At 42.6% G+C, this 22906-nt stretch overlaps 1 protein-coding gene across 1 annotated transcript in view; it reads left to right on the forward strand.

The window, feature by feature from the left end:
* Window positions 1–22906, forward strand: part of crlf3 (cytokine receptor-like factor 3) — a 69525-nt gene that overhangs the window by 31164 nt on the left and 15455 nt on the right. Inside the window, exons 2-4 of the mRNA XM_063030666.1 lie at window positions 5412–5546; window positions 14457–14664; window positions 19916–19997. Of these exons, the coding sequence (XP_062886736.1) occupies window positions 5427–5546; window positions 14457–14664; window positions 19916–19997 (410 nt within the window). The 5' untranslated portion in view covers window positions 5412–5426. The remainder of the gene's footprint in view (window positions 1–5411; window positions 5547–14456; window positions 14665–19915; window positions 19998–22906) is intronic.

The following is a 22906-nucleotide window of genomic DNA, read 5'->3' on the forward strand; positions in this document are numbered from 1 at the left end:
ATGCCTGAAATGGCAGGGAGTGACAATGAAGTGTTTTACTACTTCAAATTAGGAACTACAAAGAATTTGAAGGTATCAACATCATCTTGAAAGTTACAATGAGAAAGATTTGGAGGATGCAATCATCGACAACATTGTCTGAAGGCAGTCCATTATCTGCAATAGGTGATTTTGTTCATTTACAGTGAAAAGAACACGGCAAGGATGAATTCCTCCATTGATTATTATTATGAGCTCGTACAGCTCTGCTGCAGTAATATTGGTAATACTCTAATTTGTTTTGTATTTCATTTAAGTATATAATTTGTTACTCAGTTTGTCTTTCCACCTTAACTATTTGCATGAAACTTTGGCTAACTGGGGGAGCTGCTTAATTGGGCCAATACTGGTTCACTGGAATCTACTGTAGATCTAAAAATATGAATTGGATCACCTCCAAAACACAATTTGGAGTCCTGTTGAATGGATAGTTGATCTGAAAGTTCAACTGTCCATTTCCCTCCTAGCTCACCGGACTGCTGAGTTCCTCCACATTTGTGTTGCTCCACATCGTTTGCAGTGTACAGTAAATATTCAAATGTGCAATTTCTAGAATGTTCCAGATGCACTGAAAGATCTGCATGAGTTGGCTGCAGAGACTTACAATAGTTTCAGAATTTACTCTCAAGGCCCCTTTAACTACCAGTTACTTTCTCTGCTGATTTTCTGTCAAGATGTTTCTCTGTCTCTGTTTACATGGGTGGCTGTCGCTATGTTACTATTATCTCAAAAAACTTTGTGAAGTCAATTTTCAGTGCATGGTACAGTCCTTGATTTACTTCAATATTGGTTTTAAGGAAAGCCAATGTCTTGACCCAGAGGAATGGCTACATGATCATTCAATTAACCTATATTTTGAGAGGTTATGTAATTCTAACTTTTAAATTTTACATTGTAATCAAATTTGAATGTCACTTAATAGCTTTTGTCAATTTCAGCAAAGTAAAACTGTAAATTGGAGATTTACAGTGTCAATTATGGAAATGGTTGTGAATCTGGTCTTGGTGGTTCTTCTGAATTTGGGTAGAGTGAGAGAGGGTTCTTTGTAGTGTTGGTGGGGAGACTAGTGCTGAATGACCAAGGAACTAATTGTAGAGGGAAACCAGGGGTCATGAGCCAGTCCTCATCAGAGGTTAGTAACTTTAAATTCCTGGGTGTTACCATCTCAGAGGACCTGTCCTGGACCCATCATATAAATGTAATTGCAAAGAAAGCATGCCAGTGCCTCTACTTCCTTAGGAGTCTGTGGAGATAGGACACAACATCAAAAACTTCGACAAGCTTCTATAGATGTGTGATGGAGAGTGTATTGACTGGCTCCATTATGGCCTCGTATGGGAAGACCGACGCCTTTGAACGGAAAATCCTACAAAAGGTAGTTGATCAAGGGTAAAGCCCTCCCGGCCACTGAGCACATCTACATGAAACGCTGTCGTAGGAAAGCAGCATCCATCGTCAGAGATCCCCACCACCTAAACCATGCTCTCTTCTCGCTCTGCTGTCAGGAAGAAGGTACTGGAGCCTCTGGACTCACACCACTGGAACAGTGACTACCCCTCACCATCAGGCTCTTGTACAAAAGGGGATAACTACACTCATCTATTGAGATGTTCACACAACTAATTACCTCAATTTAAGAACTCTTTATCTTGTTATTCCATGTTCTCCTTATTTGTTGCTATTTATTTATATTGGCATTTGCAGTTAGTTGTTTTTTATGCTTTACTTGATCTTTGAGTCTGTTATCGTTACTGTTCAATAGATTTGCTGTGTATACCTGCAGGAAAAAGAATCTCAGGGTTGTATGTGGTGACATATATGTACTCTGATAATAAAATTTACTTTGAACTTTGAATATGGTTGCTGTGTGGTTTTGCATTGTACTGAGTAAGGATTTCTGAGTCCTTGTATTGCTGCTGGCCTGAGGTTGGCGATGTGGCTGCCTGCAGATTGAATTTTGTTTGCCACAACCTCTCCCTTCCTATTTCTTGTCTCCTTGCCCCAGAGTTACTTTTGAGAATGATGCAAATCTGCCTGTATACTTTGGCCTTGATGTAATTTTTTCCAGTCTCAGCAGCCAGCAGAACCTTGGCATATTGATCACTATTCAAACGAGTTCCTAAACACTGAAGTGTAGCTGAGAAAATGTAGGCAATGCAGATGTTGGCTTCAACTGAGGCTTGACAAATTTCCCAGCAGAGATTTTGGGACTCATTTTGGCTCTCTTCCTCAAATGCTGTGCCCCACCCAAGTTCCTAATTTCTTCCCTGATCTTGTATTACTTGGAGTTTAGAAGAATAAGAGGTGACCTTGTTCAGATACTGTTTGTAAACATCTAAGGGGATTTGACAAGGTAGGTGCTGGGATGTTTTCACTAGTGGAGGAGTCATCAACAAGGGATGTCGTTGCAAAATGAAGGGCCAGACATTTAAAACTGAGGTGCGTCAATGTTTCTGAATAATCTGAATCAGACTTATGATGTCAAATTTGTTGTTTTACAGCAGCAGTACAGTGCAAAGACATAAAACTAGTATAAATTTAATGTATAGGCTATTACAGCATGAGTGACCCAGGTTCAATTCCACCACTCTCTTTAAGGAGTTTGTACCTTCTCCCCGTGAATGCATAGCTTTCCTCTGGGTGCTCCAGTTTCCTTTCACATTCTAAAGTTGTATGGGTTAGTAGGTTAGTTGGTCACGTGGTTGTAATTAGTGAAAGACTGTTATCATGCTGTATCTCTAAATTTTAAAAAATGAATAATGAGGTAGTTAAGTTTCTTATAGCCGGGGGAAGTAAAGGGGGTGAGCTCCCACGACCTATTAAATGTTCCCAATGGTGTGCACCTCAAATAGCCTCTGACAACTAATTCCAGCTCCTGGCCTTCACGTGTAGCTTAACTACTAAACCCGGTGGAACCGTTTCTACTGACAAGAGATAGTTGAAAGATTTGAGCATTTGGGGAACTGGCAAAAAGAGTTGAGGCCAGTGTAGATCAGCCATGTTGATATTGAATGATGGGACAGGCTTGTGAGTACTGATGATCTAGTCCTTCTCCTATTTTATCCTGCATACAAATCCCATCCCTTTTCCACTTGTCTTTTCAGGATATCTGTTCTTCTTCTCTGCCCCCCCCCCCCACCAAACTCAGATTCTGTTTTAATGTTCTTCACTTATTTTCTCCTCCTCTCTGCAAGATGGTTCTTCCTGACTGATATAAACTTAGTGGCCATGTTATTCATAATACCTGTACGCCTGCTGGTTAATGCGAATATCTAATCAAAGTTCAAAGTAAATTTATTATCTAAGTACATGTAATGTCACCATATACAGAGTTGTGGTCATACTCAATAAATTCATACAATAACCATAACAGAATCAATGAAAGACCACACCAACTTGGGCATCCAACCATTGTGTGTACACAAGACACCAGACTGTGCAAATACAAAAAAGAGAAAAAGAAATGAGTAATGCCTATCAAGAAAATGAGATGAGTCCTTGAAAGTGAGTCCATAGGTTGTGGGAACAGTTCAGTGATGGGGCAAGTTAATTTACCACTCCCGGTTCATGAGCTGGATGTTTGAGGGGTAATGCTTGTTCCTGAACCTGGTAGTGTGAGTTTTGAGGCTCCTGTACCTTTCCTAACAGCCACTCAATGCATAAAAGCATGCAAATACAGCTGAGGTTCAGTTGTTCAAACCAAACACCAGAATGGGGAAGAAATGTGATCTAAGTGATTGACTGTGGGATGATTGTTGGTGACAGACAGAGTGGTTTGAGTAGCTCAGAAACTGCTGATCTCCTGGGATTTTCACGCACAACAGTCTCTGGAGTTTACAGAGAATGGTGCAAAAAAAAACATTCAGTAAGTGGCAGTTCTGTGGGCAAAAACACTTTGTTAAAGTTCAGGAGAATGGCCAGACTGGTTCAAGCTGACAAGAAGGCAACAGGAACTCAAATAACCACACGTTACAACTGTGGTGTGCAGAAGAGCATCTCTAAATGCTCAACCTTGAAGTGGATGGGTTGTAGTAACAAAAGACCATAAACATGCACTCAGTGGTCATTTTGGGTACAGGAGTACCTAATAAAGTGCCCACTGAGTGTATTTTAACTCTCAAATTGCTGTTGAGTGGCAAGATTTCCCAGTCCTTTATGCCATAGACCCCTACCATTAACCAAGGGGTCCTTGGACCCCAGAATGGGAACCCCTCCTTCCTGCAGTAGTCTGGACCGATGCACCACTCTTCAGCAGTTTGATTGTTTTTGATCTCTATTGATATTCCGCAAGAGCAGAGGAACAATAAACTCATCACTGCTGATTTGCTTTCCGAATTGTGGTTTCAGATCATTGGCATTTGTCAACTTGTCAGTTATCAGCAATGTCAACAATTGTTGCTATTTACCTGCTCTGAATTGTTTTCTGATTGTGGCAACTTGAATTTAATCTGAGCAGTTGTTAGGTAATCAAAATCTTATACATGAGAAATTTCGTGGCATGTACATTGTTCAGAATGGTTTTAAATAAAATAGTTTGTCTGTATTTGAACAACAATTAGGCGCTGTCATAACCTGAGAGAGAACCCGTAAATTTCTCCACTGGATACATGAAGCTTAGAAAAATAGAGGGCTATTCGGTAGGGAAATTCTAGGCAGCTTCTAGAGTAGGTTACATGGTCGGTGCAACGTTGTGGGCCAAAGGGCCTGTAATGTGTTGTAGATTTTCTGTGTTCTATGTACAAGCTTTTTTAGCTTGTATAAAGCTTATTGGCTTTGTCACTCATACATCGAAACATACATGAAATGTGTTGTCTGTTAATGACCAATGCAATCTGAGATGTGCTGTGGGGCATGCTTCCAGTACCTACATAATGCATCCATAACTTACTAATCCTAACCCACACATAAATGAAGGATCTCAGCTCAAAATGGTGACTGTTTATCTCTCTCCAAGAATGCTCCCTGACCTGAGTTCCTCCAGCATTTGTGTTGCTCTGGATTTCCAGCATCTACAGAATCGCTTGTGTTTATAACCATAACCCATACGTCTTTGGTACGTTACATAGGGGGAAATGTATGTGGTCACATGTGGAACGTAGAATCTCCTTGCAGACAGCGGTGGGAATTGGACCCCGTCTGCTTTCGCTGTAAAGTATTACACTTGCCGCTATGCCTTCGAGCCACAGTTAAGTAAATGTTTGAGCTGTTGGTAAAATACTGGATATGTGTGGATAGGTTGCATCTGTGGAGAGATGGGCAGTTAATGTTTCAGGCTGGAATGGCAAATGGAATAAAGAGTTAACTTTTAATCAGAGTTTGCCGTTATTTATCAGTGGGGCTAATAATTTCTTTTGTTTTGCTGTTGTGCTTAGAGGAAGATCACAATCATGGAAATTGAAATTCAGGCTGAGCTACTAAAGGAAGCCAAAGAAAGTATTGACGCAGCAAAGAATTACAAAGGTGAATTGGAACAACGGTTACAGGGCCTGAACCAGGCAAGGAAACAGGTTAGTCACTTTTCTTTTGGCAGCCGGAATGCCTCTTCAGTAAGGAGGAACTCTTGTGTAAGCAGTGTAGGTCGCCTCCTCTGGGTGTTCCAGACTGCTTTACAGCCACTGAATTGTAATGTCAACTGTTGTATAGGAGCTATATTCAACAACTATGAGGCAGTTGGCCATTTTAATCTTGTTAGCTATACCCACATCCAAAAACACATACAAGGCCAGCTTTTGCTATTTGTCCCAAGCTAACCATTGAGTTGATCGTGTTGAACTAAGACATAGAACAGTGCAGCATACGAATGGGCCCGTTCAGCCACAGTGTTGCACTGAACTAATTTAAATTGGTGATCAAATCACCAGCTAAACTAATCTGTTCCTGCACATTCAAGTGCCTTTCCAAGAACCTTTATATATTTGCCTCCATAATCAATGTTCAAAGTACATGTATGTCACCCTATACATCCCTGAGATTCATTTTCATGTGGGCATACTCAATAAATTCATAATAGAATAATAACCATAATAGAATCAAAGATTTGCACCAACTGGGCATTCAACTGGTGTGCAAAAGATGGCAAATTGCAAATACAAAAAGGAAGAAGTAATAAATAAATAGGCTATAAATATCAAGAACATGAGATGAAAGTGAGTCCATAGGTTGTGGGGGCATTTTAGTGATGGGGCAAGTGAAGTTAGCCCCTTGGTTCAAGAACCTGATGGTTGAGGGGGTAGTAGCTTCCTGAGCCTGGTGTTATCGGTCCCAAGGCTCCTGTACCACCTTCCTAATGGCAGCAACAAGAAGAGAGCATGACCTGGGAGGTGAGTCTCTGGCAGTGTATTCTAGGCTCCTGCCACTCTGTTTCTTTAAAAAAAAAACTTTCCTTGCACATGTCCTTTGAAACTATCCCCTCAAATTAAATGTATGCCCTTTGGTATTAGACATTTCAACCCTGGGGTAACAGGTATCGACTGTCTACTGTGTATGCCTCTCGTAATCTTAAAAGCATTTATCAGTTATCCCTCAGCCTCTGCTCAAGAGAAAGAAAGGCAACTATTTCAGTCTTTGCTACAAAAGTTATTTCCAACCATACAAATTGCAGGCTTCCAAGTTTTTTTTTAAGAAGTGTAAATATTTTGCCAACCTCTGTTCAGTATTGTTAGTTTGTACTCAATTCTGAATGGTTACATGACACGTTGTGAATTGTGATTGAGACTCATTATATCTCAATCAGGATTGTGTGTGACCTGTAGGTGTTGGTGTTTCCACACTCATCTTGCCCTTGTGACATCCAACATCCGGAGGAATGTCATTTCGGATAAGTTTGTCTTGCGGGGATTTATTGAAGAATGAACACTGTTCACAGTACAAAGGGAACACTATAGTTTCCTTCACAGCTTGGCATTATTTGCTTTCCTTTAAACAAGCAAGCAGCTGACAAGTCAGTTGAACAGTCTATTCACAAGGCAATGGCTTTGACAAGAGTGTTAGTCAAGATTGCACGTTCATGTTCTGCTTGACATCCAATTTAAGTCCAATGTGAGGGCTGAAGTTGAACATAACGAATCTTCTTATAATGGAGCAATGCGTGTAGCTTATGGTGAGCAAACACACTTAGTATTTTACTTCGGTTAGGGTAAGGTGTAGAATTATTTTTCTTTCTTATGCTTGTTTATAATCATATAATCACTTAGATGCACTCAATGGCCACTTTATTTGGTACTCGTTGTACTTAATAAAGTGGCAATACTCCAAATATGCCCCAACTAAAGTCTTATAAAGCTGCAACATAACTTCCTGTTGTGGGATAGCGTAGAAGACTGGCAAAGAATACTGCAAGATATAGATCAGTTGCAGATATGGGTAGAGCAATGGCAGGTGGATTGTAACCAGGCCAAATGTGAAGTGACGCACCTTGGTAGTTCAAATATAAAGAGACAGTAGACTGTTAAGCGTAAGACCTTTAATGGTGCTGATAAGCGGAGGGATCTTGGAGTCCAAGTTTGTAGTTTGCTGAAAGTGGTTATCACAGGGAAGACGTACAAACTTCTTACAGGCAACAGCAGGAGTTGAACCGGGGTCACTAGCACTGTTAGAACATTACACTAACCGCTACACTATGCCACTCCACCAGGTTGTGTGTGTTTCACAATTCCTTTCTTTGAAATTTAGTTCAGGGTGTGGTAGTAATAGTGTCCGAGGACTTTCTGTTGTACCCTGATTTGAAATTAAAAGAGATGCACCCTTTGGAGCCCAGTGAAGTGAACATAAGATCATGCAGGGGCTTTGACAGAAAGCAGATTTACTCATAGTTTATTTTTGCCACTGTTCAACTCTTGCATCATGCTGAGAAACTTCCAAAAGGAACAGGCACATTTTGAGTTTGAAGTTTTTCAAACAGCTGCAGTGGGGTCCCTTTGATCAATTTGTAGCACAGGCCTGAACTGTCTCTCTGTGTCCTAAGTATATTTAATGAGGTAGCCTTTACTCTTTTCCTGGGCAGAGAATTACACAGATTCACTATTCTCTAGGAAAAGCAGTTTCTCCTCATCTAGGTCCTAAATTTATTCCCCTAATTCTGTTCTCACTTACCAGTAGAAATAACTTTTGGGCTTCCATCATATCCACCCCTTTTGTAATTTTATGTTTCTTTAAGATCACCTCTCTCTCTCCTGAATTCCAACGAGTTTCATACCAGACGACTCAATCTCTCCTTATAGGCTAACTTGGTGAACCTCTTCTGCCCTGCCTCCAGAGCCAGTAAGTCTTTCCCCAAGTAAGGAGACCAGAACTGCACACTGTATTCCAGGTGTGACCTCACCAGTACCCAGTATAGCTGTAGCATAACCTCCCCGCTCTTAAATGCAATCCCTCTAACAGTGAAGGCCAACATTCCATTTGTCACCTTAATAGTCTGTTGCACCTGCAAACCAACCTTTTACAATTCATTCCATAAGTACCCTTAAGTCCCTCTGCACAACAGGAACCTGCAATCTTTCGCCATTTAAATATTCTTCTATTTATTTTTCCTTCTAAAGTGGAGGAGCTTGCATTTACCAACATTGTACTCCATCTGCCAGACCCTTGCCCACTCACTTAACCTATCTATATCTCTCTGCAGACTCTCCATATCCTCTGCACAGTACGCTTTATCACTCAATTTAATATCGTCAGCAAACTTGGATTCGCTACACTCAGTCTGCTCTTCCAAATCATTAATGTATATCATGAACAGTTGCAGGCCTAGCACCAAATCCTGTGACACTCTGCTTACCACTGACTGCCAACCAAATAAACACCCATTTATCCCAACTCTCTGCCTTCTGTTGGTTAACCAATCCTCTATCCATGCTAATGTGTTACTCCCAATTCCATGTATCCTTATGGATAAATGTTTTATGTGGGATTTTTTAGAAATCCAAGTTTACAATATCCACCTGTTCCCTCTATCCACTGTGCTCATCATTATCCTTAAAGAACTCCAGCAAGTTTGTCAAGCAGGATGGACCCCTCATGACTCCATGTCGGGTCTGTTTGTGGGAGCCACTTCTATCCAGATGTCTTGCTATTTCTTACTAAACAATGCATCAAGCATTTTCCTGACTGCAGGTGGTGAGCTTACTGGCCTATAGTCACATCAGACTGGAGAAGTCCCATTCGATCAAAATAAAAGGAGCAGATTTTCTTTGCATTAGTTGGATCCTTTAAATGTGTTCCTTTTGTAAGTTGTGTCTGAAACATTAAACCGTTGTTCCCAAAGACCATCTAATGGTTTTGTATGTTTGAAACATCTGCTTTTACTCTATGGAGATGTTCCTTGATTTTTTTCCTTTAAAAAAACAAAAATTTGAGATAGGAGTATGCTTTTTCCACTAGGGTTGGGTGAGACGAGAGCTAGAGGTTCATGAGTTAAGGACGAAAAGTAAAATGTTTAAAGGAACATGAGGGAGAGTCATGTTCCTTTAAACATTTCACTTTTCACCCTTAACTCATGAACCTTTAGTTCTAGTCTCACCCAACCCCAGTGGAAAAAGCATACTTCTATCTCAAATTCTTGTTTTTAAAAAAAATTAATATCAAGGAACATCTCCATAGAGTAAAAGCAGATGTTTCAAACATACAAAGCCATTAGATGGTCTCCGGGAACAATGGTTTAATGTTTCAGACACAACTTACAAAAGGGGGGTGGTGATAGTGTGGAGCGAGCTGCCAGCGGAAGTTACGGATGTGGGTCCAATTTCAACATTTAAAAGAAGTTTGGATAAGTACATGGATTTGGAGGACTATGGTCCAGGTGCAGGTCGATAGGACTAGTTTAGTACGGACTAAATTGATCAAAGGGCCTGTTTCTGTGCTGTAGTGCTCTGGAGAGTCAAGCTGATAGAGGAAGTAACTCATTAAAATGGAGCAGTGGTCTGTTTAAATCTTAGGTGAGTCTTGTGCAGTTATTTTGTTTTTTTTAGCACTGGAAATTCGGTACAATCTTTGCATCCCCGGCACAAGTAACAATACCAGCGTTTAACTTTTGCTGAAGCACTGGCTTCTGTTAAACTAAATTCCTTCCTGTTTCTCCCTATTGCAGTCTGCAGCAGAAATTGTCAGTCCAGATAAGAAGAACGGAGGCTTTTGTGGCATGTTGCATCACTTCCTTTTAAAATGTGTTGAAAGATTTTAAAAAATGCTCTTGTTTATGCAAAGTATTTGTTAAGTGGGCACAGCTTGCTGGTGAATGTAAGCACAGGTTTGTTTGTTTCATCAAGAGTGTTTTAGGAAGTGTCAGCTCCCTCCTGTTCATAGCCTCTCCGAGTTATTTGTCTTCTCTTCATCCTCCTTTCCCTGAAATCCTGACTCAGGGTAGCAAGGTGCTTACAGGTACCTGCAGTCACTTGCTACATTATTCAAGGGTATTTTGCTAGTCTGCGTTCGCACCTGATTCGGATGCAGGTGTACTGTGGAGAGCATTCTGACTGGTTGCGTCACTGTCTGGTGTGGAGGGGTCACTGTGTAGGATCAGGAAAAAGCTGCAGAGCGCTGTAAACTCAGCCAGCTCCATCATGGGCACTATTGAGGACATCTTTTGAAAGGTGGTGCTTCAGAAAGGCATGGAGTCTCAGCGTCTGAGAGATGCCCTCTTCCTGGGCTCCTGTACGATCAAAGAGGAGGTACAGGAGACTGACGGCACACACTCAACATTTTAGGAACAGCCTCTTCCCCTTCACCATCAGATTTCTGAACAAACCAGGCACACTACGTCACTATTTCTCTTTTTGCACTAATTTTTAATGTCTTATTGTAACTCAGAAACTTTTTGTATATTGCACTGTACTGAATCAGATTTATTTGTCACATGCACATCAAAACATACAGTGAAATGGGTCGTTTGCATTAACAACCAACACACTTGTGTTGGGGGCAGCGCACAAGTGTTGCCGCACATCCTGGCACCAACTTAGCATGTCAACAATGTTCAGCAGAGCAACGCAGAACACAAGCAACGAAACAAATACAAACAAGCCTTGTTCCTCCTATCCACACACATGCAGTCCTCCAACCCCGCCTTCAGCTTCCAGTGCACTCGTCTCTCAGACATTGGACCAGACGGTCTAATATATTCATTCACTCTCAGGACATGGACATCAGTAACGATGGCATCTGTTGGCCTTCCATGAATGAGAAGACAGTTAGGGATTAACCACAACAATATCGTGAGCTTGGGTCTAGGTGCCTCTGTGATGCTGCCCTCTTCCTGTCGCCGGGCAGCAACACAACCCCGAAATGCCTGCATTCCTCCAATTACCCAACTCCAATTCTATCCAGTGTTCATAGCTGTAAGAGCAGCAAGGTAACCAAGTACGGGTACTTCTGTGAGACACTGGTCTGTCCTAGAGTACCATGTTGGCTATTAATGCAAGTGATGCATTTCCCTGTATGTTTTGACGAATGTGTGGTAATTCTGAATCTGAGGGCATTCTTATAACGCTGGGGCCACTTAATTTGGAGGGCAGAATTAACGGAGTGCAGAGGACTTCTGATCTGGAGGGACTTTGGAGAGGGTTCAAAGGAGGTTCATGGAAATGATTCTAGGACTGAGGCTTATCATATAAGGAGTGTTTGATGGCTCTGGGCCTGTACTCACTGGAATTCAGAAAAATGAGGGGAGATCTCATTGAAACCTATCGAGTGTTGAAAGGCCTTGATAGAGTGGATGTGGAGAGGATGTTTCCTCTGGTGGGAGTGCCTAAGACCAGAGGATACAGCTTTAGAATGGAGTCGAGGAGGAATTTCTTTAGCCGGAGAGTGGTGGATCTGTGGAATTCATTGCCACAGGCAGCTGTGGTGGCCAAGTCTTTGGGTATATTTAAGGCAGATGTTGTTATGTTCTTGATTAGTCAGGACTGTGAGGGAGGGGGAATGGATCAGCATGATGAAATGGTGGAGCAGACTTGATGGGCCAAATGGCCTAATTCTGCTCTTAGTTTTACAGTCTTATGGCATCATGTGATTAGAGTGCTGTATGGTATTTTAAAACAAAGGTGAGAGGTTTCAGATTAAACAAAGCCTCAATGTAGGTGAAGAGTGAAGGGACCGGTGTGAGTTGGGGTGCAGGCAGTGCAGTTTAGAGGGTGGTAAAATGTAACAGGAATGATGCCTGGTATTATTTCCACTCTAGCCCATGGATATTGTAACTCATTGGTATGATACAGCGAGGATCGTCGGCTGTGGCGTGGATTTAAAACAGAACAGAACTGCAGAGGAAGGAGACCGTGCAGAGTGTTGAATCAATGCTGACTCTGTGCAATTCACTAATTCCTCTCAGAGCCAGGAAATTCATTTCCTTTCAAAATTCAAAGTAAGTGTATTATCAAAGTACATATATGTCACCATATACAAACCTGAGATTCATTTTATTATGGGCATACTCAATAAATCCAAGAAACACAATAGAATTGATGAAAGACTGCACACAACAGGATGGACAAACAACTGATGTGCAAAAGACAACAAACTGCAAATTCAAAAGGAAACAAAAATAAATGAGCATAAATATGGAGAACATGAGACAGACCATAGGTTCTGGGAATAGTTCAGTGTTGGGGTGAATGAAATTATTCCCTCTGGTTCAAGAGCCTGATGGTTGAGGGGTAATAACTGTTCCTGAGCCTGGTGGTGTGAGTCCTGAGGTTCCTGTACCACCTTCCTGATGGTAGCAGCGAGAACCATTGTGTTCATTTCATTTTGCAAGCTCCCGTGCTCTTTCCTGTGGACCTCTCCACAAATGAAGAAACTACCCCGGTTTGGTCTAGTCCTCTCACAACATCCTCTACTCCAAAGAGACTATCCCTGGCCTCTCCAGTCTGTCTACGTAACTGAGTATCTTCATTTCCTGGAATAGTTTTAGTAAATCTCATCTGCACTTCCTCTGAGGCCTTGACATCCTTCCTACAAGTATTTATAGTACCCCAGTGTGCGTGTCCTATGTTTTATAAGGTTTACTGCTTGAGCTGAGAGTCGGCTCGGCTATATAAAGAAATTAATCCTCAGTCTTGGGCCAGATTGGATTGATGGGGCAGCCTAACCTCCTGAGCTCCTCCGCATTTTGTGTGCATTGCTCAAGATTTCCAGCGTCTGCTGAATTGTTTGTGCTCAGTTTGATCCTGGATCTGAGTCGCAGGGTATATGGTGACATGTATACAAACTTTGATAATAAATTAACTTTGAACACCACCCCTGCCTGCATTTCATGTGCCCACCATTCTTGTGTATTTAAAAGAAAAACTCTCTCTGATATCCCCCTACTTTACTCCAATCATGTTTAAAACTACGCCCCCTGATATTAGCCGTTTACGTGCTGGGGGAAAAGTCTGGCTGTCCACTGGATCTATGCCTCGTCTACACCTCTGTGATGCCATTTAATCAAGGCTTTAAGAATCAACTGGAAGTTTATAGGTTAGTGGCACAGCAGATGTATTGGGGATATTTAAGAGACTTAACCAGGCACGTGGATGAAAGAAAAATGGAGTGCTATGTAGGATGGAAGGGTTAGATTGATCTAAGAGTAGGTAAAGATATTGGCACCACATTGTGGGCTGAAGGGACTGTACATGTCTGGAACTCCTGGTGTATTTTCTAGCAATATTTCCACTTTGATTAAAAAATCAATCTCTTTGCAACAAAGGCCAATATGCCATTTGTCTTTCTAACCCCTGGCTGCACCTGTCTGCTAACTTTTCATGTACTTTAGCATCCAGAGCCCTGCGAATGCCACTCATTTGAATTCCGCACAATTATGACATCCTGCCTTTTGATTCACTTACTGAAGTACATAACCTTCAGTAATGTTCAGGGGCACTCAGAAGCCCAGTGGAATTGATGGAAAGAGTGCAACCAGTTACAAACTAATCAAAATCCGGTTTATTATCACTAGCGTTCAAGTTTATTGTCACCTGACTGTACCTGTATACAACCAAACAAAACGTTTCTCTGAACCATGGTGCACCCATAATAATATATCACACACAACACATAAAAGAAAATATTATCACAAATAAATTCATGACGTATAATTCAAAATGCATGTGTAGTGCACAGCACAGGTAAACAGCTCACTATGCTGGTGACGAGACCTCGGTGGTGGCAAGGTATTCATTAGTCTTGTAGCTTGAGGGGAAAAGCTGCTACCCAATTTGGCAGTCCTAGTCCTGTTGCTCCTGTACCTTCTTCCTGACGGTAGTGAATCAGAGATTGTGAGTTGAATGGTGGGGATCCTCAACAATTTTTCGGGCCATTGGAATACAATGCTCCTGGTAAAATCCATCGTGTAAAATATAAGGAGTGCAGAGCAGTGGGATACTGTCTAATCCCAAGAGCTGTTGAGTATTTTCTGTTAATCGCGGTATCTCCATTTTGTTTCTGTCCAGATCAACGGCAGTGCCCTTCAAACCCGCAGTGCCCTGCAGCACCACTTCGGAGAACTGAAGGCCTCTGTGATCAAGCTGCTGGACGAACGGTTGATGTTTCTCCTGCAAGAGGTGAATAAGGTGGAAGAAGAGAGCATCAAGCCCCTGGACGATTGTCAGAAGTTAATTGAGCATGGTGTGAACACGGCAGAGGAGCTGCTCAGAGAAGGTGAAGCAGGAAGGGGCAGGTTGGGGACCGACGTGAGGCTCATTGGACGGCACTCTGAGGATCAGAGTCCCGTTCCAGAGAGCTGAGCACCGAGATTCAGGACAGCCTTCTCAAGGTCGTACAGAGGACAGGCTGCACAAACACAGCTACTGTCTGTTGGAGGAAAAATTAATTTTGGACATCAAGGTGGACCTGAAAGACCCTTTAGCACAATGTATAGTTCTCAACTCTCATCCGAGTAGAGATTATTTTATTCAAAGATTAGCAAGTACAGACCCTATGAACCTGATGAGTCCACACTGCCTGATTATACTCATGCGGTCAATTAACCTGCTAACCTTGTACACCTTGGGAATGTGGGAGGAAACCAGAGCACCTGGAGGGAATTAACACAATCACATAGAAAATGCATAAACTCCTTACAGACAGCAGCAGAATTGAATCGGGGTCACTGGTGCTGTTATAGTGTAATGGTAACTGCTACGCTACTATTTCCCCCCCGCCCCCCGCTGCCCAAAATAAACCTCAGCGAGCAGGGTTCAACCTATGTGGGGAGGCCCCATTGGATTTCAAATCCAATTTACCTGATCGGTTCAAGTCGAGATACATTGATCGCAATGGCTGTTTGTCTTGCAACAATATCTGCATGTCAGTCTTTTGAGGTCATGGAAGATAAGTTTGTGTATTTTTTTTTCCCTTGCCATGACCTCTTCAAGGTTGAGAGCAGAAGGAATCAATGAATGGGTATTTACCATTGCAAACCTTCCGGGCAGTGTCTCAGCTTACAGATCTGTCTGGATCACTGAGGCTTCAGTAAATCTGGGCACTTCTGACAAGACAAAGCTTGGGAAGAGACGGGGGGCTGACAGCAAGTACAGCTAGATGTTGGAAATATCATACTTGGCTTGTGGTCAGAAAGCCCAATCTGCAGTCGGACTGGAGGCCCTGAGGTTGGAGGCCTGTCTCTGTGGGTGGATGGGAGGGAGGAAAGGGTTCGTTTTAAACGTAACAAAATCTGCAGATGTGGAAAGTCCGGAGAAACACACACACCATGCTGGAGGAGCTCAGCAAGTCAGGCAGCATCAAAGGAAATGAATAAACAGCTGACGTTTTGGGTCGAAAACATTCAGGACTGAAAAGGAAGAGGGAAGGCACCAGAATAAAAAAAGGTGGGGGGGGGGGAGGGAAGGCTAGCCAGAAGGTGATAGGTGAAGCCAGGTGGGTAGGAAAAGTAAAGGGCTGAAAGGAATCTGATAGAGGAGAGTGGACGGCAGGAGAAAGTGAAGGAGAAGGGACCCAGAGGGAGGTGATACGGAGGTGAGAAGAGGCCAGAGTGGGAAATAGAAGAGGGGAGGGAAATAATTTTTTTACTGTCCGAGCGATTCGACCTCCTCGGTTCCAAAAGCAGGCAAGGCCGGGGATCTTGAGGCCTACCCTCCGAAAGATTCCCAACCACACAGTAATGACAGCAGCGAACGAGCGTTTCAAAAATTTCTCCAGATGTTCCTCTGTGCTTTCACATCCATTCTCCATCAAATCAGAATTGCGCTGTGTGCTTAATATCCAACCGTTACTTAAAATGTTATGATGCTATTGACTTAAGTGACTTATAATTGACTTATCGCTATACTCACACGAGGAAGATGTGTGCTGTGTGTTTAACGCGGCAGGCCTGCTGTGTTCCACCAGCATTTTTTTTGTGTGTGTTGCTTGAATTTCCAGCATCTGCAGATTTCCTCGTGGCTGTGTGTTTAATATTAAATTTGTTAAACACTTTTAGAAACGAAATTGAGTGTATTAAACACTTATAAGTGACTTGTAATTGATTTATCACCTATATTCCGGTCGTGATTAACACCACCCCCCCCCCCCCGCCACACCAGTTGGGCGGTCTGCAAGGATATTGTCAATATTAAACCAGTGCGCAGTGCAAAAAAGTTTGGGGGGTTGGGGACCCCTGCTTTAAAGGAAAGCTGCATCCGGGGAACAGATGCAATGGAGACAAAGGAATTGAGTAAAGTGAATAGCATTATTTTTCAGGAGACAGGGTGGGAAGATTATTTGGGATTCGTTAGGTTTATAAAAGATGTTGGTCAGCAGTTTGTTTCCAGAGATGGAGTCAGATCAAGAAAGTGGAGGGACACCAGGTGAATTTAAGGGCAGGGTGGAAGTTGGAGGCAAAGTTCAAGTTGCCAAGCTCAGCATGGGTACACAAAGCACCACCAGTGCAGGTGTCAGTGTAGCAGAGGGAGAGTTGGATTTATTTTGCTGTTGTTTTGTTCTGCTGAGTATTGTGGACAAGCTATTTGTGGTGACACTTGTGGGCTGCCACATTCTCCGACTGTATTGGTCATTGACACAAACAATGCATTTTAACTTTATACTTTATTGTCGCCAAACAATTGATACTAGAATGTACAATCATCACAGCGATATTTGATTCTGCGCTTCCCGCTCCCTGGATTACAAATCGATAGTAAATATTAAAAATTTAAATTATAAATCATAAATAGAAAATAGAAAAATGGAAAGTAAGGTAGTGCAAAAAAAACCAAGAGGCAGGTCTGGATATTTGGAGGGTACGGCCCAGATCCAGGTCAAGATCCGTTCAGCAGCCTTATCACATCTTACTGAACACACACAAAATGCTGGAGGAACTCAGCAGGCTAGGAAAAGAATATAGTTGATGTTTCGGGCCGGGGCTCTTCACCAGTCCTGTAAAGACTTTGTATGTGGCCACTTGTTTCCTCTGGGTGCTCCTGTTTCTTCCCACAGTCCAAAGGCGTATCGTTAAGGTTGGTAAGTTATTGGTCTGTAATGTTGGCACTGGAAGTGCGGTAACTCCTGTGGGCTTCCGCCAGCACACTAAGGCTACGTCCACACTAGACCGGATAATTTTGAAAACGCCGGTTTCACGTAAAAATGATAGGCGTCCACACCAGGCATTTTTCAAAATATCTGTCCACATTAGAACGGATATTTGGGTGAATCTCCTCCTACTGGGCACGCGCAGGACACACAGAAAACAAGCGAAGAGGAAACGGTATACTTGGTGCACGTTTGTCCAGTTACAGACTAGAAAAACTTAAAAGGAATTGCTAACACAAGGAATTCTGCAGATGCTGGAAATTCAAGCAACACACATCAAAGTTGCTGGTGAACGCAGCAGGCCAGGCAGCATCTCTAGGAAGAGGTACAGTCGACGTTTTGGACCGAGACCCTTCGTGAGGACTTAAAACTTTTTATAAAAAAAAACACAAATACTGGGGCGTATGGAGGCAACTGACAGGGAGTTCACGGACAGTATGACCGGCTGATGACGAACATTGAAAAACTGACTAACTCTGTTGCATTAATAAAGCACCTTGTTAAATGTATAAAACATGTCTGCATCAGTGGGATCTTGTATTTCCATACAACGTTACTTCGGCTGTTACACATCTATTGTCAGAGAAGTACTTGCTTGTATGAAGGTGGTTTACCTATTTATGCAAGGACAGAAAACGGGGCAAAGTGAGTATACTTATTTATTCAGTAAGCTATGGGTCAAAGTATTTGGTGAGTACATTTCTAACTCTTCTGGCGTCAGTCTCGTTGCCGTCTGTTCTGAAATTGTTAGGTTGTGTGTGGGGTTGTTTTCAAGAAAACAATGAAATGCTGCGCTGCCCCCATCTGTTCTGACACGTCATGACGCGTTTTTAAAAATATCCGTTAAAATTTTCCCCTCCCGAAAACGGAGATTTTCTAAAACACCCTCCAGAGTGTGTAACTTTGAAAACGCCGTTTCAGTGTGGACGGAGGGTCAAAACGAAGAGAAAAAGCTTTGGTTACGGATTTATCTGGTCTAGTGTGGACATCCACACTGGAACGGTGTTTTCCCTCCCCTGAAAACAGAGCTTTTCTAAAACACTCTCCAGAGTGGTTAAATCTGAAAACACTGGCTGGCTGTTGTAGTGTGTACGGGGGGTAGCCGGCTAATTTTAAAACCGCTGTCATGACCTGCTGGAACAAATGGTGACAGCAGCGCGGTATTTCATTGTTTTCATGAACGCAACCTCCAACACCTCAACAACAATATCTGACAATAGATGTGTAACAGCCTAATGTAACGTTGTATGGAAATACTGATGCAGACATGTTTTATACATTTAACACGGTGTTTTATTTGTCATGGTCTCTTCTGGCAATCCCCCACCTTACTATTTACCTCAGGAATTGGGCCTCAATCCCCTCGTTTAATGTCCAATCATGCCCAGGTTCCACTAACTACACACACAACATGCTGGAGGAACTCAGCAGGTCGGGCAGATCTGTGGAAACGATGAGTCGACGTTTCGGGCCGGAACCCTTCGTCAGGACTGAAGAGGGAAGGGGCAGAGGCTCCATAAAGAAGGTGGAGGGAGGGTGGGAAGGAGAAGGCTGGTAGGTTCCAGATGGAAAACCAGTATGGGGAAAGATAAAGGGGTGGGGGAGGGGATAGGCAGGTCGAAGAGGGGGAGCAGTGAGAGAGGGTCTCACTGAACTCCTGTTGAAGAGAAGATTTAAACTTCTTCAGGGTAGGCATACCTCGAAGAGACTTCACAGCAGAGTAGCGAATCGTAAACACAAAATAATCTGCAGATGCTGGGATCAAAGCAACACAACACGCTGGAGGAACTCAGCAGGTCAGGCTGTGAGTGTTACTTTGATCCCAGCATCTGCAGATTATTTTAGATGCAATTGTCACTTTTGCCCAGTAACTCGTTTTATTGCACATGTTAAATACAGCAAAATAATGCAAAAAGACATGGCAAAAGTAAAGGCAAACAAATGCGGTAACAGCAAATTTTACTTTTGCCCAGTAACAAGCCTTATTGCATTTAGTTGTAGCTGTTGTCCCTTTCATCAGTGAAGAGACTGTGGCTGTAGGAAATGTTTCCGGACAAATGCACACCAAGTACACTGTACAGTTTCCTCTTCGCTTGTTTTCAGTGTGTCCTGCGCATGCCCAGTAGGAGAAGATTCGCCCAAATATCCGTTCTAATGTGGAAGGAGGTATTTTGAAAAACGTTTGGTGTGGACGCCTATCGTTTTTATGCAAAACCAGCGTTTTCAAAGTTATTCGGTCCAGTATGGATGTAGCCTAAGTTGATCGTTGATGCAACAAGACATTTCACTGTGTTTTGGTTTACGTGACAGAGTGAATTTTTATCCTTTGTCTTTGGATGATTGTTAATGGTGAACCATCTGACTATCTTTTGTTGCCTTACAGGAGAGGCCGCTGTCCTCTGTGGCACAGCTGAGGAGAAACTTGGAAACTTCACAAAGAAAGCCATGCAAATTCAGCTTGACAGGTATTTACTTACCAAACTAAATTAATTCTGCTATTGACTTTGTATTTATAGTGAATTTGGAGTGTAGATACTTTTATACAATCCAGAATGATGCTTCCTGTCTCTGAATTGTTTGTCCTGTGTTATTGGAGGCCCAGTCTTACATACTTTGCAGTACCAGGTTGCCCTGATAACCACAACCATAAATTAAATTCAGACAGCGTGGAAACAGATCCTTCAACCCATTAAGTCCTTGCTAGTTATCAAGCACCTACTGAACAAGTCCTATCCTCATCCTATTACGTTAATTAGAACTCATAAGCATGCCCTTTGAGCTCAGGTCAGAGAGAATTCATATCTCTTACAAATTAATGTACAACAGTAACAGGCCCTTCACCCCATCATGTTCACGTCAATCATGATGCCAACATTCCATAAGACAAAGGAGCAGAAGTAGGCCATTCAGCCCATTGAGTCTGCTCCACCATTTTATCATGAGCTGATCCATTTTATCCTATTTAGTCCCACTGCCCCGCCTTTTCACCATAACCTTTGATGCCCTGGCTACTCAGATACCTATCAATCTCTGCCTTAAAGACATCCAATGACTTGGCCTCCACTGCTGCCCGTGGCAACAAATTCCATAGATTCACCACCCTCTGACTAAAAAAATTTTTCGCATTTCTGTTCTGAAAGAGCGCCCTTCAATCCTGAAGTCATGCCCTCTCGTACTAGACTCCCCCATCATGGGAAACAACTTTGCCACATCCACTCTGTCCATGCCTTTTAACATTCGAAATGTTTCTGAGGGCTCCCCTCATTCTTCTAAACTCCAAGGAATACAGTCCAAGAGCGGACAAACGTTCCTCATATGTTAACCCTCTCATTCCTGGAATCATTCTAGTGAATCTTCTCTGTACCCTCTCCAACGTCAGCACATCCTTTCTTAAATAAGGAGACCAAAACTGCCCACAGTACTCCAAGTGAGGTCTCACCAGCGCCTTGTAGAGCCTCAGCATCACATCCCTGCTCCTATACTCTATTCCTCTAGAAATGAATGCCAACATTGCATTCGCCTTCTTCACTACCGACTCAACCTGGAGGTTAACTTTAAGGGAATCCTGTACGAGGACTCCCAAGTCCCGTTGCATCTCAGAACTTTGAATTCTTTCCCCATTTAAATAATAGTCTGCCCGTTTATTTTTTCTGCCAAAGTGCATAACCATACACTTTCCAACATTGTACTTCATTTGCCACTTCTCTGCCCATTCTTCCAATCTATCCAAGTCTCTCTGCAGACTCTCCATTTCCTCAGCACTACCGGCCCCTCCACCTATCTTCGTATCGTCAGCAAACTTAGCCACAAAGCCCTCTATTCCATAATCCAAATCATTGATGTACAATGTAAAAAGAAGCGGCCCCAACACTGATCCCTGTGGAACACCGCTGGTAACCGGCAGCCAACCAGAATAGGATCCCTTTATTCCCACTCTCTGTTTCCTGCCAATCAGCCAACGCTCTATCCACGTATGTAACTTTCCTGTAATTCCATGGGCTCTTATCTTGTTAAGCAGCCTCATGTGTGGCACCTTGTCAAAGGCCTTCTGAAAATCCAAATATACAACATCCACTGCATCTCCCTTGTCTAGCCTACTGGTAATTTCCTCAAAAAATTGTAATAGGTTTGTCAGGCAGGATTTTCCTTTAAGGAATCCATGCTGAGTTCTGCCTATCTTGTCATATGCCTCCAGGTACTCTGTAACCTCATCCTTGACAATCGACTCCAACAACTTCCCAACCACTGACGTCAAGCTAACAGGTCTATAATTTCCTTTTTGCTTCCTTGCCCCCTTCTTAAATAGCGGAGTGACATTTGCAATCGTCCAGTCTTCCGGAACCATGCCAGAATCTGTCGACTTTTGAAAGATCATCGCTAATGCCTCCGCAATCTCCACAGCTACTTCCTTCAGAACACGAGGGTGCATTCCATCTGGTCCAGGAGATTTATCGACCTTTAGCCTATTCAGCTTCCTGAGTACTTTCTCTGTCGTAATTGTGACTGCGCACACTTCTCTTCCCTGCCACCCTTGAGTGTCCGGTATCCTGCTGTCTTCCTCAGTGAAGACTGATGCAAAATACTTGTTCAGTTCCTCTGCCATCTCCTCATCTCCCATTACAATTTCTCCAGTATCATTTTCTATCGGTCCTATAATCTACTCTCACCTGTCTTTTGCTCTTTATATACTTGAAAAAGCTTTTAGTATCCTCTTCGATATTATTTGCTAGTTTCCTTTCATAGTTAATCTTTTCTCTTAATGAACTTCTTGGTTTCCTTTTGTAAGGTTTTAAAGACTTCCCAATCCTCTGTCTTCCCACTAATACTTGCTTCCTTGTATGCCCTCTCCTTAGCTTTAACTTTGGCTTTGACTTCTCTTGTCAACCACGGTTGCATCCTTTTTCCACTCGAAAATTTCTTCTTTTTTGGAATATACCTGTCTTGCACATTCCTCATTTCTCGCATAAACTCCAGCCACTGCTAATCTGCCATCTTTCCTGCCAGTGTCTCTTTCCAGTCAACTTTGGCCAGTTCCTCTCTCATGCCACTGTAGTTTCCTTTACTCCACTGAAACACCGACACATCAGATTTCGGCTTCTCTTTTTTGAATTTCACAGTGAACTCAATCGTGTTATGATCACTGCCTCCTAAGGGTTCCTTCACCTCAATCTCTCCAATCATCTCCGGTTCATTACACAATACCCAATCCAGTACAGCCGATCCCCTAGTGGGCTCAACAACAAGCTGTTCTAAAAAGCCATCTCGCAGACATTCTACAAATTCTCTCTCTTGAGATCCAGTGCCGACCTGATTTTTCCAATGTACTCGCATGTTAAAATCCCCCACAATTATCATAACACTGCCCTTCTGACAA

This window comes from Mobula hypostoma, chromosome 22, assembly GCF_963921235.1.
Source record: "Mobula hypostoma chromosome 22, sMobHyp1.1, whole genome shotgun sequence".
In the NCBI taxonomy this organism is placed as follows: Eukaryota; Metazoa; Chordata; class Chondrichthyes; order Myliobatiformes; family Myliobatidae; genus Mobula; species Mobula hypostoma.